Raw genomic sequence first — 19,224 nt, 5'->3', positions numbered from 1 at the left:
TACCCAAATTGCTTGCTTCTTTACTCTTCTCTTCCACAGAAGATCCCTGTGCTAAAGGCATTTTCCTTCTTCGTTATATCCCCAAGTTCCTTTCTCAGCGTGAGAGCGTGCTAAGCACAGCTTGAGAAGACCTGAGCTTGCTTTCTAGCCCTACCATTCCTTGCTGTGGTCACCAAAGAATTTAATTAACACTCTTGAATCTCAGTTTTTTGATGTGTAAAAATGGAACTGAGAATATCTATTATTACTATCTATCATCATCTTCTTATTGTGAGAATCAAATAAAAACATCTTAAGTTATAATAATAAAAAAAAAAGCATCAAAATCAGCCAGGGGGAAGACAGAGAAATATTTCATAAACAATGCTTAGAAAAACCACTGACTTTTCTTCAGAAACAATGTAATACAGAAAACAATGTCATTAATATATTTAAACAACTAAATTTGTTTAGGTTTACGTAAACCTAAAATTCTGTATCAATTTGTAAATTTCCATATCCATGGAAAATATCTTCCCAAAAATGAAGGTGAATAAAGATATTTTCAGATAAACAACTGCTGAGAGAATTCATCAGCAGAAGTTATTCACTATAAAATAAAAAGTTAAAGGAAGTTCTTCAAGCTGAAGGAACATAATACAAGATTGAAGTCAGGAACTGCAAAAAGAAATGAAAAATTCTATGGGTAAAAAGAAAAGAACTTTTTTTTTCTTTTGGGCTTGCAGGATCTTAGTTCCCCAACCAGGGACTGAACTCGGGGCCGCAGTAGTGAAAGTTCCAAGTCCTAACCACTGGACCACCAGGGAATTCCCAAAAAGAACTTTTTATTTTCTTTATTTTTTATGTACTTTTAGATCTCTTTTAAAAATCATTTTTAATTTAAGTAGTCAATGTGTTGTGAGGGTTATAACATATGTGTAAGTGATATATGATGACAAGAGACAGAAGGACTTAGATAAAAGCACGTGGTTATCACACGGTTTATAAAGTGATATAACATTTTGTTAAGTTCAACTGGTAAGTTAAAGATGCATATAGTAAAAGCAACACTAAAAATTACACACAGAAGAACAGCTAAACAGTCACTTAAGAAAAGGTGAAATAAAATACCAAAAAGTACTCAACTCAAAAGAAGGCAGTAAAGAAGGAACAGGGAACAAAGAACAGATAAAACAAATAGAATACAAATAAGACAAAAGTCTAAAACTCAAACCCCTGAATAATTAAATAGGTTAAATATTCATTGTGAAAGGAAGATACTATTTGACTAGATTAAAAAGGATGACTCAACTACATTTTGTATACAGAAATCATATTTCACATACAAAAGTATGAACAGGTTTACTACAGTAAAAGGGTAAAAAAACCACTATAAAAATGTTAAGAATTAAAAAGCTGGTATAGCTAGCGTAATATTAGACAAAGTAGACTCAAAGACAAAAATATTATTAGAGATAAAGAGGAATATTTCATGGTAATGAAAGACTGAATTTATCACCAAGTCCTAAAAATACTAAATAGGTATACCTATTAAGAGAGCTTCAAAAAACATAAAGCAACTAAAGGAGATGAAGACAAATCCAGTATCATCACTAAAAATGAACACTCCTCTCAGTTATTGATAAAACAAATATACACAGACAGACACAAAGTAAGGATGTAAAGATTCTCCAAGAAAGATAAGGCCAACAGGCCCATGAAAAGATGCTCAACATCGCTGATTATTAGAGAAACGCAAATCAAAACTACAATGAGGTATCACCTCACACCAGTCAGAATGGCCATTATGGAAAAGTCTATAAATAATAAATGCTGGAGAGGGTGTGGTGAAAAGGGAACCCTCCTGCACTGTTGGTGGGAATGTAAATCGGTACAACCACTATGGAGAACAGTACGGAGGTTCCTTAAAAACTAAAAATAGAGTTACCATATGATCCTGCAATCTGACTCCTGGACATATATCCAGAGAAAACTAATTCGGAAAGATACAAGCACCCCGATGTTCACTGCAGGACTATTTATTGGGTTGGCCAAAAAGTTCGTTCGCGTTTTCCCATAACATCTTGCAGAAAAACCCGAACTTGTTGGCCAACCCAATACAATAGCCAAGACATGGAAGCAACCTAAATGTCCACCGACAGATGAGTGGATAAAGAAGACGTGGGGTGTATGTGTATATATATAGCGAAATATTACTCAGCCATAGAAAAGAATGAAATAATGCCATCTGCAGCAACATGGATGGACCTAGAGATCATCATACTAAGTGAAATAAGCCAAACAAAGAAAAATAGATCACTTATATGTGGAATCTAAAAAAAAAAAAGGAAAAGAAAAGAAAGATGCAAATGAACTTACTTTCAGAACAGAAACAGACCTACAGACATAGAAAACAAATTTATGGTTACCAAAGGGGAAAGGGATGGGAGGGATAAATTAGGAGTTTGGGATTAACATATACACACTAGTATATATAAAACAGATAACCAACAGGGACATACAGGGACATACTAGATATTTTGCAATAACCTAGAAGGGAAAAGAATCTGAAAAAGAATATATATATGTATGTATAACTGAATTACTATGCTGTACATCTGAAACTAATACAACATTGTAAATCAACTACATATACTTCAATTAAAAAAAAACTTTTAAAGGAGAGTATCTTCATAAACTTGAGGAAGGTAAAGATTTCTTAGAATACAAAAAACACTATTCATTAAAAAAAAGATTAAATTTCCTGCTCATTAAAAACTACTACTAAGAAAAGAAATAGGCGAGCTGCAGTCTGAGAATACTGACATACATGTGACAAAGGACTTATATCCATTACATGTTAAAAAAAAGGAACTCCTACAGCTCAACAATTAAACATCCCAATAACAAACAGGCAAAAGACTGGAAAGATTATCACAAAAAAAGAAGATACATGAATGGCTAATGAGCACATGAAAAGGTGGTCACTATCATCAGTCATGGGGAAATGCAAATGAAAACCACTATATATACCCACTAGAATGGCTAAAATCAAGAAGACCAACCACATCAAATGGTGAGGATGTCATGCAACTGCAACTCTCATACCTGTGGGGATGCAAAATGATAAAACTGTGGGAAACTGTTTGCTCTTTTCTTATGAAGGTAAACACACACACACCCTATAATCTGGTAATTCTACTTCTAAGTAGTGAACCCAGAGAAATGAAAATTTAAGTGTACAAAAGTTGATAAAAGAATGTTCCCAGTAGCCTTATTCATAATAGTCCTAAACTGGAAACAACCCAAACATCCACTGACAGGTAAATATAAATACAGTATTTCCATTCAATGAAATACTATGAAGCAATAAGAGGGAGTAACTTCTGAGACACAATATGGATGAATCTCCAAAAACAATGTCTGTTAAGTGAAAGAAACAAAGTAACAAATACTATACAGATCCCATTTACATGAATTTTTCCTATGAATAGTCAAAACTAACCTATGATGACAGACATCAGAAACTGAGGGTGAGATGAGAGAAAAGGATATAAGAGGTGGTGGAAGTACTTACTCTATGCCTTGTTTTAGGTAGTGGATATATACTGTTGTATTTAAAAGTTAAAAAGTTAGGACACTTGAAATACTCATCTTACTGTATATAAATTATACTTCAACAAAACAGTATCATTTATACTCTTAATTCTTCATCCCCCTTCCCCACCAAAGGAAAAAAATAGATAGTAGGTATGGATTTCGTTACTAGGAAGCTAAAATGGGCCCTTGAAACATAAAATGAGAAATTAAAAATAAAATCACTAAGGAAATAAAGCAAACAAATATACCCAATGATAGTGCATGCACACCTGTTTATACTTATGGTTAAAATCCCTAGTGCATTGTTACAATGTAACCATTTGGTTATGGATTTGATTTTTTTGTTGCTGAAAATTTATTTCTATTCAAAGAGAAGTAATTATCTTACACTTTAAAAAATAAAGTTTCTTAAGTCAGCTGCTTAATTGCAGCTAAAGAAAACCTCAAATAATCTATGGTTAATTAATATGTATTAAATGTGGGTCAAGATACTCACTTTCAATTTTAAAGGAAAAGATTTAACTACTCTTTTCTGAAATGTCCCCCCTAAACAATTTAAAATAATTATACCTGAATTTTGGAGAAATGATAGGTTACAACTCATTGTGACTTAACTGTGGTTTTATAAGGCAGAGATTAGGGAAATGGAATGAGATGAATGTTTCATTTAGAAAAAGGAAAAAAACAGCAGCAGAAGAAGAAAAAAAAAACTTCAAAGTGGAAAAAGAAGTGGTAGCCTGTACTGCAGAGAGATAAAAACATAAAGAAGGCTTCACATCCTCCATGCTAATGAAAATCAACTGGTAGGAGCAACCTTGAATGCTGCAGAAGCTAAGGACTCCTAGGCTGTGTTTTGGTTCAATGGGAAAAGGGGCCATGACTGATAAAGCTATGTGGACAAAGGCAAAAGGATTCAGGATGTCTGCTTGGTATTTTCCATCCCTTCCTTATGGGGAGTAGGCATAATTTAGCTGCCAGATATTACAATGCCTGGAACTTCAGAGAATAAGGCAAAATGCAGTAAGTTACAAATCAGTTGTGAAAGATAGTTTTATATATATTATTTTTTTTAATATTCTTAAAAAGAAAACCCATTTGATATTAATAGTTAAGACTCCATAGCTGAAGGTGAATTACAGCACATAAGCGTCATCTTCAGTTCACTGGAAATGACACCTGGTGGCAGCATCGCTAAAACGCAAGGGCAAAATAAAAAGTGGAGCAAAAATAAAATCTAAGTGTTGAAAATGCAAAAACTACAATCCCAAGGTGTCTGGTATATGTATCACATACAATCACAGATTTATAGATTATTTTCATCTTATACTAGAAACAAGCTAGATTACAAAACATATGATTATTTTCAGATATATAAAAGATGGAAATCAAGATGCAAAACTGTTATCATTTACTCTATTAATAAACTGACACAGTTTAGGTCTCTGAAAAAAGTTCTCAGATAAAAGAAAATTACTAAAACGTACATAACGTGTTTAAAAACCTCACTTAAATTTTAAAGATTTTGGAGATGTGAAACTCCTGTTACCCAAGCTAGGAATCTGAAATCTATCAAAGGACCATTTAGTCAGTTCATATTCTTGTCACAAACTGCTTAAGTCAAGAATCCTTTTCTCTCATCTGAACTTAAAAAAAAAAAAAAAAAAAGCCATTTACTGCAATTATGACTTCCACTGTTCACAGCTGCAGTATTGTTAACTGTGTGACTTCACTACGTACTCAAACTATGAGAAACAAAGGTCAAACTTACTAATTCTACTGTGGAAACAAGGCATGGTGATTTGATCAGCTACCTCAAAAGGCAGACATACAGTTTCAAAATGAAGCCTTAAAGAGCACTAAGCAAACACTGGTCCATACAGATAGTTCAGGTCAAACTCTATGAGCAACTTATGAAGAAAATATATACCTAAGTTATCAATGGAACTACTGTTAATAACTGACTTCAGCAACACTGATTTCAAGTAAATACAAAATGCGCTATATAAAGACAGCTCAGTAAAAGAAATAACATAGGCTCAAAAAAATTATTTCCCTATTTTACCCGTTTTCCATCTTTGGTCTTCTTTAAGTTCCAAGTGCCATCTGGCAACTTCTCAAAGAACTTTCTTGCTTTTGGTGCTTGGTCAAGAATATGAGCAGGTGGAATACCCAGAACTTCCACTATTTTATTCATCTGATCTACCTGTATTAAAAATAAAAACAAAACACCTGTAATTTCTACTGTAGGACACCCTATCTGTGTTCATCCATCCATTCATTCATTCATAAATTAGAAATAAATAAATCGAGCATCTCCTGTGTGCTGGGCACTCCTCGGGGCAGTAAGCATAGAATAATGAACAAAAGAGATAAAGTCCCTGCCCTCCTTGAGCCCCACACTCCACAGAGGGGAGGGCACACAATGAAGCAAACACGTACCTCCATGGGATGGCAGGTGGTCATGGATACAATGGAGAGTAAGGAAATGACTGGAGGGAGTTTTAAAGTTTAAGTTTTGGGAGAATTTTAGTTAAATAATCACACACAGAGAAAAAAAAAACCCAAAGGCTTAAAAGTGTGGACCCAATAAAAGTATTTTTTTTAAGTGCAGTTTAATTCACTCAAATACTGAGAGTCTACTATATGCTGGAAACCATGCCCACTAGAACACAGCAATAAACAAAACAAAAATCCCTGCCCCAAAGTTTGTGTTGTAGAGGAGGAGATCACCAAGAAGCAAATACATAATAAGCAAATACATACCAGGTGACCACTAAGAACCATGGAGAAAATTAAAAGGGGATGGAGAGTGAGAAGGGCACTGCAACTTAAAATAGGGTGTCACGAAAGGCTTCCCGAAGAAGGTGACGTGAGAGCAAAAACATGAAGGCCGCAAGGGCAGGAGCAAGAGCACTCCAGGCACTGAGCAAAGAATGAACGTAAGGGCCCTGGTACAAGCCTGCGGTTCCTTCGTAGGGACCTGAGAGAGCTGTGTGTGCTGGGCCGGGAGACGGCGGGGGCGGGGCGGGGCAGGACAGCAGGGAGAGGTGGAGAGAGAACAGGAGGCAGAGGGAGTAAGGGATCTTCAAGCTACTCAAAAGGACTCTGGCTTTCACCATGAGTGAGATGGAAGCCACTGAAGTTTCAGATGCTCCTAATATTGTTTAAGCCCATGAAGAAGGTACTATTACCTTTATATTATTTATTATTAAAAGAAAACTAAAGACACACTTATGGCAGCTCTGCCAAAGAGTAGCTCACTGGCTAGAGTGAAGTGAATTAAAAGGAAGGAGGAAGGGACACGTTTCTGGCACTATTTATTGACAGTTGTATAACCCAGTTCAAGTCATGAAATTTCATTAATCTTTCTTTTCTCACGTATAAATGAATGGACTGATCACGATCTGCAATGGTTAACTTTTCTTTAAAAAACAAAACACAACAGGATCCCACAAGCAAATAGTTTTAAAACCAATGAAAGCCCATTCCTGACTGTAAGAGAGCTTGGCCTCCCTCTCCCTTGCCCTCCCTCCTCCCAGGCACTGCCTCTGACCTTCAAAAATCTTCTAAGAACACAGAATAAACACCTGTGGACTCGCTCTGAAATTCTATAGTCCTAATTTACCCTGAATTATTCAGATCAAATATTCATCAACCCTACTAGTCATCATTCACTTTAATTTCAAATCATACTCTCAAAATTTACAGTCACGTTTACACTGTTTTTAGGGTGGTCCTCATTTCTTCATTATCATCTTTTTCTGTTCTTATACTTAAAATCTGTAAAATTTATACCAAAATACTTAACATTTTCTAATCTAATTTACTGCTCTCCTCCACTGGCAGATTGAAAGATCTCACTTCCCGTCTCACAATTCTAAACTCACCGTTACATAATTGAAAAAAAAATTTTAATGGATAAAATAAGTTCAAAACTGACCTAACACTTGAATGATTAAAGTTGGTAAATAGACATCTTTTCCTAAAAACAACTTTCAGATTATACTGTCAGAGACTGAAAACAAAAACAGAATTTTTAAAGCGATCCATCATATACCTCATTGGCTCCACTGAACAGAGGTTCTCCAGTGTGCATTTCAACCAAAATACACCCAAGGGACCACATGTCGATAGCAAGGTCATAAGGCATTCCCAGTAGCACCTCTGGAGACCGATAAAAGCGACTCTGAATATATTGGTATATCTGAAATATATTTCAAAATAGTATTAATTCCAAAACAAGTTTTGTTTAACTGTGGTCAACAATGAATTAAGAACACAAGTCTAATATTAACAGCAAAAAATAACTGGGTTATTAGAGTTCCATTTACTGATTTCAACATTAGATTATGAATACCGTTTAAAGAACTAAACATTTCAAGGGAGTGGTAAATCTGACTGTGAAATGAAAAAAAAAAAAAAAAATATATATATATATATAAATAATTCAAGCCCTTTCATTTAGTTCAATCCTAACCGGTAACCAAGATATATCTTAAACAATTATGCCTTATTAGAAGAAAATAGTATTGAGAACAATTTATCTCCCTATTAATTATTCTTTCCTGCTATGGCTGGTACTTGGTTTACCATTAATTTAACAGCTAAATTGTAGCTAAATTAACCTGAAAGACTTTTTTCAGGTTAATTCAAAGCATTAAGAAAGACTCAAACTCAGTACAATGTAATTGAAATTTCAGACATCTGTACTGTACTAGTCTCACAGATAAATCTAGAAACACTGCCACATAAAGATTCAATTGGGAGTCGTTTCTGACTAATCACTTCTCTACCCTATCTCCTCCATCTCATTCTAAGACTTCTTAGAAAAAGAAATCTTGAAATGGACCATTTTCGATGAAATAATCTGAGATGTCTTCAGAGACCAATTCATCTTCACCTGGCCATTTAAAATTTATATCTAGAAATACTACAAAAGCAAAGATAGCTTTACTTAAAAAAGGGAGAGAAACAAACAAAATCCTCCTACCCAAACTCCCTAACTTAACAATCAAACAAGGCAGCCAGCAGCATGGAGCCGCTTCTCACGAAAGCTTCTGTGACCTCCACAACTCCAGCCAAATCTGAGAACCATCCCATGCCTCCACTAGCAGGTCAGCTCAACCTTAAGGCCTGTTCAGAGTGAAGAAAGCCTAACTGAAAGGGACCAGGAAGAAGTATTACATTTCCAAGTTTTTATAAGCCAATGGTGCTTATAAATAAAGTTTCTTAAGTCAGCTGCTTAATTGCAGCTAAAGAAAACCTCAAATAATCTATGGTTAATTAATAATAATCTATGGTTAATGCCATCTGCAGCAACATGGATGGACCTAGAGAAATTATCTAAACTAACAGGCCTGTTCAGAGTGAAGAAAGCCTAACTGAAAGGGACCAGGAAGAAGTATTACATTTCCAAGTTTTTATAAGCCAATGGCATCGTGAAGCCCCAAAGACTCCCTACTACTGAGACTTATTTCCCAGCTTAGGAAAGGAAGTTTGTCACCTACCTATCCAGCTGCTTAAAGCAGTAGTTGGGTTATCTACAAGCCTGTGTGTGCCAGGATCGCCTGAGAAACTTTTTTTGAAACATACTTGCCCTGCCACCTTCTAACACTGAGCCAGCAGACCTAGAATAGGGCCACTGCATGTCTGTTTTGGAAATGACTTCCCATGGGATTCTGATACACTCATATAGTTAAAAAACTCACTGAGCTAGAGGTATAGCTGTTTCACTTTGGCTGGAGAGAGATAGTAGTGCTTGATATCAGGGCGGCATATATGATTTGGTTTAAATAGGAAAAAATTTTACAAGTCTAAAATCTATTCAAATGACTCTCAAGATGGGCACATATTTTCCATTTACAATATACTTGATCCCTATTAACAACTATGAGCATCTTTTGATTTTCAGAGGCATCCGAAACTGCAAACTTTGCTTCCTATTCCTTCCATTTTTAAAAAGTATTTCAATGTAGCATTGCTACCATAAGATAATTTTCAGAAAATAACAAAAAGACAATCTTGTTAACTGACCATAAACCTTCATGATTAAATTAACCTACTGTATTTAAAAGCTGGAATAAAGTTGGATAGGAAATTTCACTAATTTGGAAAAACAAGAAATGGAAAGCCAATATGAAACAGGAATATCTCCATGTTAGTTTTTACCTTTTTTTTTTTTAAGAAATGCAGTTTCAATACTTAAAAGTAAATAGGAACAACATTTTAAATGAATAAAGTATTATCAAATGGTGACCCTAGTTGGTTTCAAGAAGAGAACATCCTATAACTTCTATTTTATATGCAAAACACTGTTAGAGTAGCTTTCGTAATGCTAGAAAGATCCGTAGGAAAAATTTGCTTTCCTAAAATCAGCTAAACCTAAATCTATTTACTGCTATGGACATGTCTGTTTTTAGCACTCTAAAGAAAACTAGTTCGGCGTCATAATTTATAAAACAAAAAAAAAGATTTAAACTTATTTATCAAAACAATTATGTCTATCAACCTAGTAATTTACACTGTATCACTGTGTGTAATGTAAAATTACCTGCATTTTTTTTTTACCCATCAGCTTTTGAGGAAAAACATTTATCTCGACCTATATTTAGAGAAATATTTTACAGCAAGGAGTCAATGTTCTATTATTGGAATTTCCCCAAATTTATACTAAAGACCTCTATTTGGGAAATATAGTTACAACAAATCACCTAATATTTAATATATCCATCCCCTCTTTTCTCTTAGACTTTTAGTATACACATAATTTTTTAAGTTAAACTTTAAAAAACGAATACCTTCTAATTCAAAGTTTACTATTGGCATTTTAAAAGGTATTTCCCAAAATAGGTATCAACACAAGGTGATTCAAGTGCTGCATTTTAAAGATAACCATCCTGTAATTACCTCCAAATTGTATACAGATTAATAACATTTCAAGTATCTACTTACACTCTTTTAACCTAATTCTAATTTTAATTCACAAGTCCTGAAATATACTTACCCTCTGCCCCAACTGACAAGAACTGCCAAAGTCAACAATCTTGATTGCACTGCGTTTGGGGTTACAAAGAAGGATATTCTCAGGTTTTAGGTCACAGTGAATGATACTAAGTTCTGGAGTCGCAAGGAAAAGCAGTGCAGTGCACATTTGCTGTGCAAACTTTCGTGTTAGGTTCAAAGAGACACCTCGAAAATTGGTGTTCCTCAACAAGTCATAGAGGTTGTAGGACAGCATTTCAAAAACTAAACAGAGGTGGTTTCGAAACATAAAGTGGCGTTTTAAATGCACTGAAAGAGAAAAAAGTTTCATTTTAAATTATACATACCAATAAAATGAGAATAACATGCACATGAACTCTCCAACAATCTGTCACATGACAATGTCAAATGCAGAGTGAAAATCAAGTTAAAATCCGGAGATCAGCGTTCTGCACTAAACAGCACACTCTTCAATCAGTTAAGAGTATCTAAATTGTTCATCTGCTGAATTAACATATTCGTGCATAGAGTCTGCCAATATGCAATATAATGCAAGAAGTACCACCAAGATGCCTTGCTTAAAAAAATAAGTCAGGTATGAAAACGCAAGTAGCAAACTGACAAAGAGTACTGAGAATACTTTGATAATTTTATCGTCACTGGTAAGAGAAAACACGTTGTACTCCCTGAAAGCCCTACCTCACAACTTCATCTAAGCTCCATCCTCTGGGATGTCCAGCTTGTGACGATGCTGTACTTGGCAGCCCTCTCTGGGAAGGCTTTGATACACACACACAATCTGCTTTGCTGAGCCTTAGATTTCACTAGTAATGTTCTGAAACAATTGTCAAAGGAAGACAGATTTTTTTTTCTTTTGGGCAAATACAGCAAAGGCTCGAAAATCACATTGTAAGGTACTAGAGTTCATAATCAAGGCATCTGATTATGTTCATCAAACTGGTACATGGGACATCCTGTCCAAGACTGAAGGTTTGGGAAAACTTCAAAATAAAGCTCAATCACAAGAAATTGTGAGTAGGCTTATGAATGGGGAAAGTCTAATAGAATACATTACTTGGTATCACTACTGATCCTCTAAAAAGGCTTAATAGTCGCCAAACTGTTTCGAAAAGTTGTGCTTTAAGTATTAACACTACTGACTTCACATCAGATGAAGTCATTCAATAAAGAACTGCCCTTCAGTATAAAAATTCTTACACACACCAAACTGAGCACCTATAACTCAACTGGAACGACATTAAACAACCATTTGTCAAGGCTACCTTCATTTTGGTCTTTTAGTATCATTTAAAACAGAGGTTTCTCTACGGATTTATCTGGAATAACTAGGACAGTATTCAATGTCTGGTCCCTGAGAAAAGGGATACATTGTGTTGTCCTGGTAGGAGCCCTGAACTGTCTCCCTGGAAGCAGTGCATGCCAATATAGCTTTTAGATCATTCCTGATACACGTGATCTAAAATTACGATAAATAACACAACTACTACATGGCTCTATAGGAGTCCATAGTACAACTCAACTCTCACCAACAGTTACATAAGAATGTATAACATCTGCTCTTAATCACTGAGTTCATAGGTTTAAAATTAAGAACATAGCTCCATGTGACATAAGACACCCCAGAGACATGGTCCAAACAAGAGTTCTGACCTGGTTAAGCAGCAGCCGCAAAAGCAATGCAAAAGGTTAACTGATGTCAGAATTCAAACGTGATTATGACAATCCCTCTAAGAAGCTGTGATTAGAATGTTCTTCCAAAGGAAGATCAATCCACTCAATTCCACTAATTCATCATTCATTTACTAAGTATCTATAACGTGCTGAGCACTAAAGACACTGTCAAAGAAAGCTCAAACACAAGTATATACATTCAGTTTTTTTAAACTGAACTCTGGGGAGAACAGATGGTTGGCAAGACTTTGCTCTACACTTAAACTGAATGTTCTTTTAACTAGACCGTGGCAGGTACCAAATAATCCAGATAAGAAATTATGCTATGTGGTAAAAAAAGTAAGAGTTTTTAGAAGTTCAAAGACTTAAAAGACTATACAACTCATGAGACTAAATTATATTGATCAAATCACTTCAAAATTAAGTCATTTACGTTATAAAAGAGCAATACAACTTCCAGACACCTTAAATTTAATGTACCAACTCTACTGCCATGGCTGTGTCTAAATCTAAAGTTCTTTTTGCTTGTTTTCCAATATAGAAACTCAGTTTCTTAAGACACTGTGCATGAATTCACCTTCTTCCTAAATAAGAACCTTTAAAAACAAAAAAAACTCATCCAAAAGAATATCTGTAATAACTGATGCAATTAATCATTAAAGTCAGTTTATCAGAAACAAAAATGACAGCCATTATTATAACATAACCAAGTAGCTAACATTGCGTGTTTTCTTTCAACAAGGCAGAAATAAATTGTTGTAGTAATGCTATCAACGTTTTCTCTACTACTTAAGCAAAAATTCAAAATAAAACAAGAGTGAGAAAGAAGAAAAAGGGAGGTATGTTTAGAGACTGTAAGTCAAGCATCCTTAGAATGTCCTTCTTGGCCTCCTAAGCCCCTTGAATGGAAATGTGCTCACCTTACACTAAGTTGTAACTGAAAGTAAACAGCAAACATGCAGTAAGTGTGAAAAGACTTGAAATACAAATGTTATTACTGTGGGTTATATCAGATATCTACAGAGAAGGCACTAAGGAAGAAAAATTAATAGTATAAGCTCATTTTATTGCAACAATGAGGAATGAAGGGTGTTTCATAAGTGAAATTTAATATGAATATGTGAACCTTACACCTTTAAACATCAATTTTTTTTGTTTCTGTTATTTTGAGGGGACTAAAGAACCATAATGCCCTCCCCTCATTTTTTTTTTTAAATAAATTTATTTATTTTTGGCTGTGTTAGGTTCTTCGTTGCTGCGCACCAGATTTTTCTCTAGTTGTGGAGAGGAGGGGCCACCCTTTGTTGCGATGCACGGGCTTCTCATTACCGTGGCTTCTCTTGCTGCGGAGCACGGGCCCTAGGCACACATGCTTCAGCAGTTGCAGCATGCGGGCTCAGGAGCTGTGACTCACGGGCCTCTAGAGCACAGGCTCAGTAGTTGTGGCGCACGGCTTAGTTGCTCCACGGCATGTGGGATCTTCCCGGACCAGGGCTTGAACCCGGGTCCCCTGCATCGGCAGGCGGACTCTCAACCACTGTGCCATCAGGGAAGCCCTCTCCTCATTTCTTAAAAAGGAGTTTGCTAATAAAACTTAACCTCATATGTTTTTCAGGTAAAGTCAGCATTTCTGAAGGTGAGCTGCTAATACATGCCTATAAAAAGTCTGTAGTTAGTTGATCCTAAGGTCTCTATCTTGAAATTGACATCATGTTGTTTTTAGAGTTGGCAGCAATTTGTTTCTTGGTGGCACATAAAATTATGGTGTCTTAGATCTGATTAAGAATAGTATTAAAGAGTGTATAATCAGAAGATGTTTTATCCATATATCAATTGGCCCTAGCCTTAACTATTTTCATAATCCTTCTGTCTCCTCTTTTTGTATTCAGAAGAAACACCATACGACGATGAAATAAACACAAGCTCTGGAGTCAGGCGGAGGTAGGTTCAGACCCTAGCTCCAAGAGCCCTGGGACCTTGGGTATGTTACTCTTTGTACAAACTACCTGTAATATAAGGATTTACCACCTTCCTTTCAGGACTGCTATGATTACAGATGATGGAAGAAAACCACAAGGAATATGGTAGGAGTTCAAGAAATGTTGGCTATTATTTCTTGAGGAAGAACCTGAGATCTTGGCTCAGACATTCCAAAAATGGTTCTGTAACCATTAACAACATATTAGCTCACTTCTAATTTCTGAGCTATATTAGAAATGGTTAAAGTTAACACAAAGTGGACTCTCTATATAAACATGCACCATTAAAGCAAACAAATGACACTTGTAAGTTTGAAAAACAAAAAAAACCAACAAAAAAACAAAAAGGCACTATTCTCATTTGTTTTTATACAATATACCACCTAGAATGCATGTCACCAAAGATGTAAAATATTACTGCCAGATCAAGTAACGTGTATAAACCTATGCCCTCCAACAGAAATAACTGAATTTTTACCCAATCACTTTAAGATAAAATCAACATATATTCATACAAAAATAACTCAAATTTGTGTCTGGGTTAGGGCACACTGCTTTCTTTGCCTGTCTGTTTGTTTACCTATGTAGTATTTCATTTCAGTGTCCATGTTTGTTCATGAGCTCAAGAAGTCGCAACTTCTATCTGGGCTTGATTCAGAAAAGCCTTCTTGTTCTTTATTATTTTAATGGCGACCCATTCTTGCTCCACACGATCATACGCCTTTACAACCTAAAAGAGAAAAAAGACAGATGATATCTATTTCATTAATGAACAATTTAACAACAGTTTACAGTTCAGCCTTAATTGTAATTTATCTAATTCCCCTTTTTCTGACTTTCCTAATTAAAAGAGATCCTATTCGTTTCCATTCAACAGCATCCATTTACTACTTTATTGTCACTTTAAGTCATTTTTCAAATGGATTTCTTCTGCATCCTTACAGTATTTCTAAACATCCACAAAATAGATAACTTTCTTAAAATCAGATTAACTATTTTCCTCCTTCAGAAATAAATTATGAATCTTGACAAGTGCTTTGGGGTTTTTTACCTTTCTTACTAAATAACGTTATAAAACAATTCTTCTAACTATTCTTTTAGTAAGAGAAAAACCTGGTTTAAATCCCAAGCATATGTGTGAGATACTTAAAAGGTTCTAAGTCATCTGAAAAATGTAGATAACTTTCTAAATGTGACTTAGATTTTCACAGATAAAAACTTAGGCATATACCAGAAGAATTCGTTTACAGTTATTCAATTAAAAAAATATCAAAAACAAATAACCAGGAAAAAAGTTTTAAAATGCCATAATTAGGGGATTTTGAGTTTTAAAATGAGAAGGAAACTGAAACATTCATGTGCAAATCACCATGCACACCTCTCAATTAAAATTTTTACTCATTTAAAACAAGTTTCACACTATTAATAAATTTTATACAAAAATTAGGAAATACACAGATAAAACTATATCTCTACAAATCAGAAACTGCTATAAGTGATTAATATTATATTTATAATATTACAATAGTCCTGAATAGATAATAGTTTTAGATACATCTTCTAGCATATTCAGAAAGTACAGAGATGCAGGTAGAACTCAAGTGATTCCAATGTGTTGGCTGAGTACCACTGGATTAGAGGAAGAGAATGGAACGCATGGTCCAAGATCACATCAGTCAAGGTTACTGTCAATCATAGATCATAAATCGTTCAGCTGAAATCAAACTTGGAATGAAATGTGCAGTATCTCTGGTTTCACCCAATTCTAAAAGTACTACCTATTGTCTTTTAAATCAGAGGCGACCCATGTAACATCTGACCAAGTGCTTCTGAATATTCTTCTGTTTCACTGACCATATTGACTGTACCAAGAGTTGCAGTTCAGTGCCCAGATCCTAACGGTCTCCAGGACAAAGGCCACTAACATGGACTCAACTATTTACTGACCTAGCAAATAGTTAACTTGCTCAATGCTAAAGCAATGATTTGCAACCCTGAATATCACACATTCAGTAGGGTATTTTCAAAAATACCCATGCCCAGAATCCAGTCACAGAGATTCTGATTTAATTGCTTGGAGCCTAAGTATCCATCCTCCCCTCCCCACCCCACCCCACCCCACAATCCCCAAAGCTCCCTGGAAACTTTCAAAGTGCAATCAGGATTGATGACCACTGGCTTAAGAAATGAAGGAGCTGCTTCTTTGACAAAGACAAGGCAGAGGATTTGGAGGATGGCTTTGACAAGGCAGAGGATTTAGAGGATGTCTGACCAAGTCGGTAAGGAAGACTTTATCTGGTGAGTGACAGGTCCTGACCCTGAATACACCTCAGCCTAGGAGAAAGGCATCAGTCAGTCTGATCTGGTAAAATGGATTTTGATGTCAAATAGGCCTATGTTTTCACAGGTTTACTATGCTGACTTGCTCTTAGGAATCAGAGTATGAGAAAATTAAAGGGGAGGGGGAAAGATCACGGTGAGCTCAAAGACTGAGTATTTAAGGAAAACTAATTTAGAGAACAGGCCGTACAGCCACAGTTTTCATGGTGGACATCACAGAAGTTTGAAAAGTGTCCTGTTGAGAGCAACTGCCTAAACGCTGGTGTAATTCTGAAGGTGGACATGACAATCACTCTATCCAGGGTGTTCACGGCCTTACTTAAAAGGTAGAGGCCTCAGAAATGCCTTTCCTTAAAAAGCTCTCAAAGAGAAGCAGAAGCTGCTCTGACAAAAAGTAATCCTTTCTTAAAGAGGGACTCCCCACACACTGAGAATCCCCTGACTCAGGAGAAAAAGAGGTTACAAATCAAGGGGAAAGGCCCTGAATTACGTATAATTACAAAAATTCTGTGAAATCATGGACAGGGGCAAATGTATTATACATGGGACACCAGGGCCTGGTAGAGCCACACCAGAGTCAGGGGTCTTCTAAGAAGCTTGTTCATATTTCCCTATAGGTTTAATAGCTTGATCTGTCTGGGTCTAGAGCTGTAGCTGCTACTGGCCTGTAGTATACTTTTTGTCCTAAGCATGATTAGACTGACACATGATGAATTTTTCCTCACAGGTTGAAAAGAGGCATGCTTTGCTTTCACTCAGGGCAGGAACAGGTAAGTAAGAGTGTATGCAGGTTCCACAGTTTTAGACAAACCAAAAACAACCTCCAAAATCCAAAGTATTGTCCAAGTCAAAAGAAGTATTTGGATTAGAAGTTATTATAGTAACTGACTTGCTGCACAAAAGCTACGAGGCAAAGGAGGCTGGGATTAACAGTAAATCATACCTTAAACAAAAAGGCTCTGTGACTTGATGAGATAAGATAGGGAGATTTACACATGGGAACAGCTGGGGGATCCACTGCCAGAGAAAAGCTTTTTAAAAGTGCAAGGAAGAAGGTCTGACAGCTCTTAGTCTGGGCACAGCTGATGTAAGAGGCTAATGTAGTTAGCGTTTGTGCTTTGTATTGGGATAGGGTGGGCAAGTGAGGAGAAGAGAGCTGTGGGTGGAGAGAAGAGGCTAGGAACGAACAAAAAACCAGGTCCACTGGAGTTCCTCCCTCACTCTTCCGGAAGCGGCCTCAACGACCCCACCCATCGGAACAATGCCAATCACAATATTAGCAACGCTGATGCCATGAGGACTTAAGAGGAGACCCTGGAGACCCTCTGCCCATTTAGAGGCCTGACGGAGCTAGAAGAGGAGCTGAGGAAAAACTTAGGGCACAGCCCCTGGTGTCCCAAGTCTCCAAAGAAGTGAGAGGACATGTGCTGTGCCAGCTGAAAATGGTAATTTTGTTCTCTGTGAGGAGGAGTATCCGACAGGAAGGTAATTATCTCTCTCATACATAACGACGAACCATCCAGAGACTAAAAACCCCACATGAAAGAGGCAATACTGTCTATTAGTGATTAAAATCAACCACTTAGTATTAGTAAAATAACTACTTGATAGCTATAGAAAGTTTTTTTTTAAAAAGTCTAATGGAGTTTTTATAGCTGATGCAGTTTTCTTACCTTTACAGAAAACTATAATAACCCAAATACTTACATATCCGTTGTTTAGATCTATTTACAAATATTAAAAGTGTACTACTGAGAAAAGGCTATAGTAACATGATTCACTAAGAAGTTCTTTCTAATTTATGAAATTCAGCATCTTCCATTAAATTACCTGTCCAAAGGAACCTTTGCCTATCAAGGAGTCAATTTCGTAACGATCCATCCACTTTTCTCCGTTTTTTACAATATAATCATAGTTATCATCATCATAACCATCATTGTAAACCTTCCGCTCCTTCTTATGACTAGAATCGTCTCCCTGGCCCTGCTGGTGTCTTCGCTTCTTTTTTGCATAGTAAACCTGAAATGAGAAAATAGTGTTAGCTGTGCAAAAATTACTGGGGACGGGGAGCAGTGAGGGCACCATATGTCGAGTACATACAAGACACATCTGCTTTCAGTAGGAAACTGATGAATTTTTATTCTTTATAACACACACAAAAATGAAATAAATAATTTTCTATAGTTGCTACTGGAGTTACAGAATAACACTGATATGTAACAAATGAAAAATATCTACAGTAAAATTCACTTTAGAATTACACTGTTTATACCTTTTTTAAATAGGAGATGTTACATGACCACGCCAAAGTCTCCCACTCAAGAAGAGTAACAGGACCTGATTCATATTTATTTTCTAAACTAAGGTATAATTTATATACAGTGAGATGGTATAGATCTTAGAGAAATGCAAATCAAAACCACAATGAGGTATCACCTCCCACCATCATCAAAATGGCCATCATCAGAAAATCTACAAACAGCAAATGCTGGAGAGGGTGTGGAGAAAAGGGAACCCTCTTGCACCGTTGGTGGGAATGTAAACTGATACAGCCACTATGGAGGACAGTATGTAGGTTCCTTAAAAAACTAAAAATAGAACTACCATATGACCCAGCAATCCCACTACTGGGCATATACCCAGAGAAAACCAT

General features: G+C 36.0%; 1 protein-coding gene across 1 annotated transcript in view; it reads right to left on the bottom strand.

Moving 5' to 3' along the window:
- DYRK1A (dual specificity tyrosine phosphorylation regulated kinase 1A) overlaps positions 1-19,224 on the bottom strand; it is a 144,168-nt gene that overhangs the window by 13,469 nt on the left and 111,475 nt on the right. The window contains 7 exon segments of the mRNA XM_032629509.1: positions 5,642-5,782; positions 7,637-7,783; positions 10,583-10,869; positions 14,812-14,836; positions 14,838-14,864; positions 14,866-14,961; positions 18,402-18,590. Coding sequence (XP_032485400.1) covers positions 5,642-5,782; positions 7,637-7,783; positions 10,583-10,869; positions 14,812-14,836; positions 14,838-14,864; positions 14,866-14,961; positions 18,402-18,590 — 912 coding nt within the window.

This window comes from Phocoena sinus, chromosome 4 (assembly GCF_008692025.1).
Source record: "Phocoena sinus isolate mPhoSin1 chromosome 4, mPhoSin1.pri, whole genome shotgun sequence".
Taxonomy (NCBI): Eukaryota; Metazoa; Chordata; class Mammalia; order Artiodactyla; family Phocoenidae; genus Phocoena; species Phocoena sinus.
The sequence above is the reverse complement of the archived record's forward strand: the minus strand, read 5'-3'. Positions and strand labels throughout refer to the sequence as shown.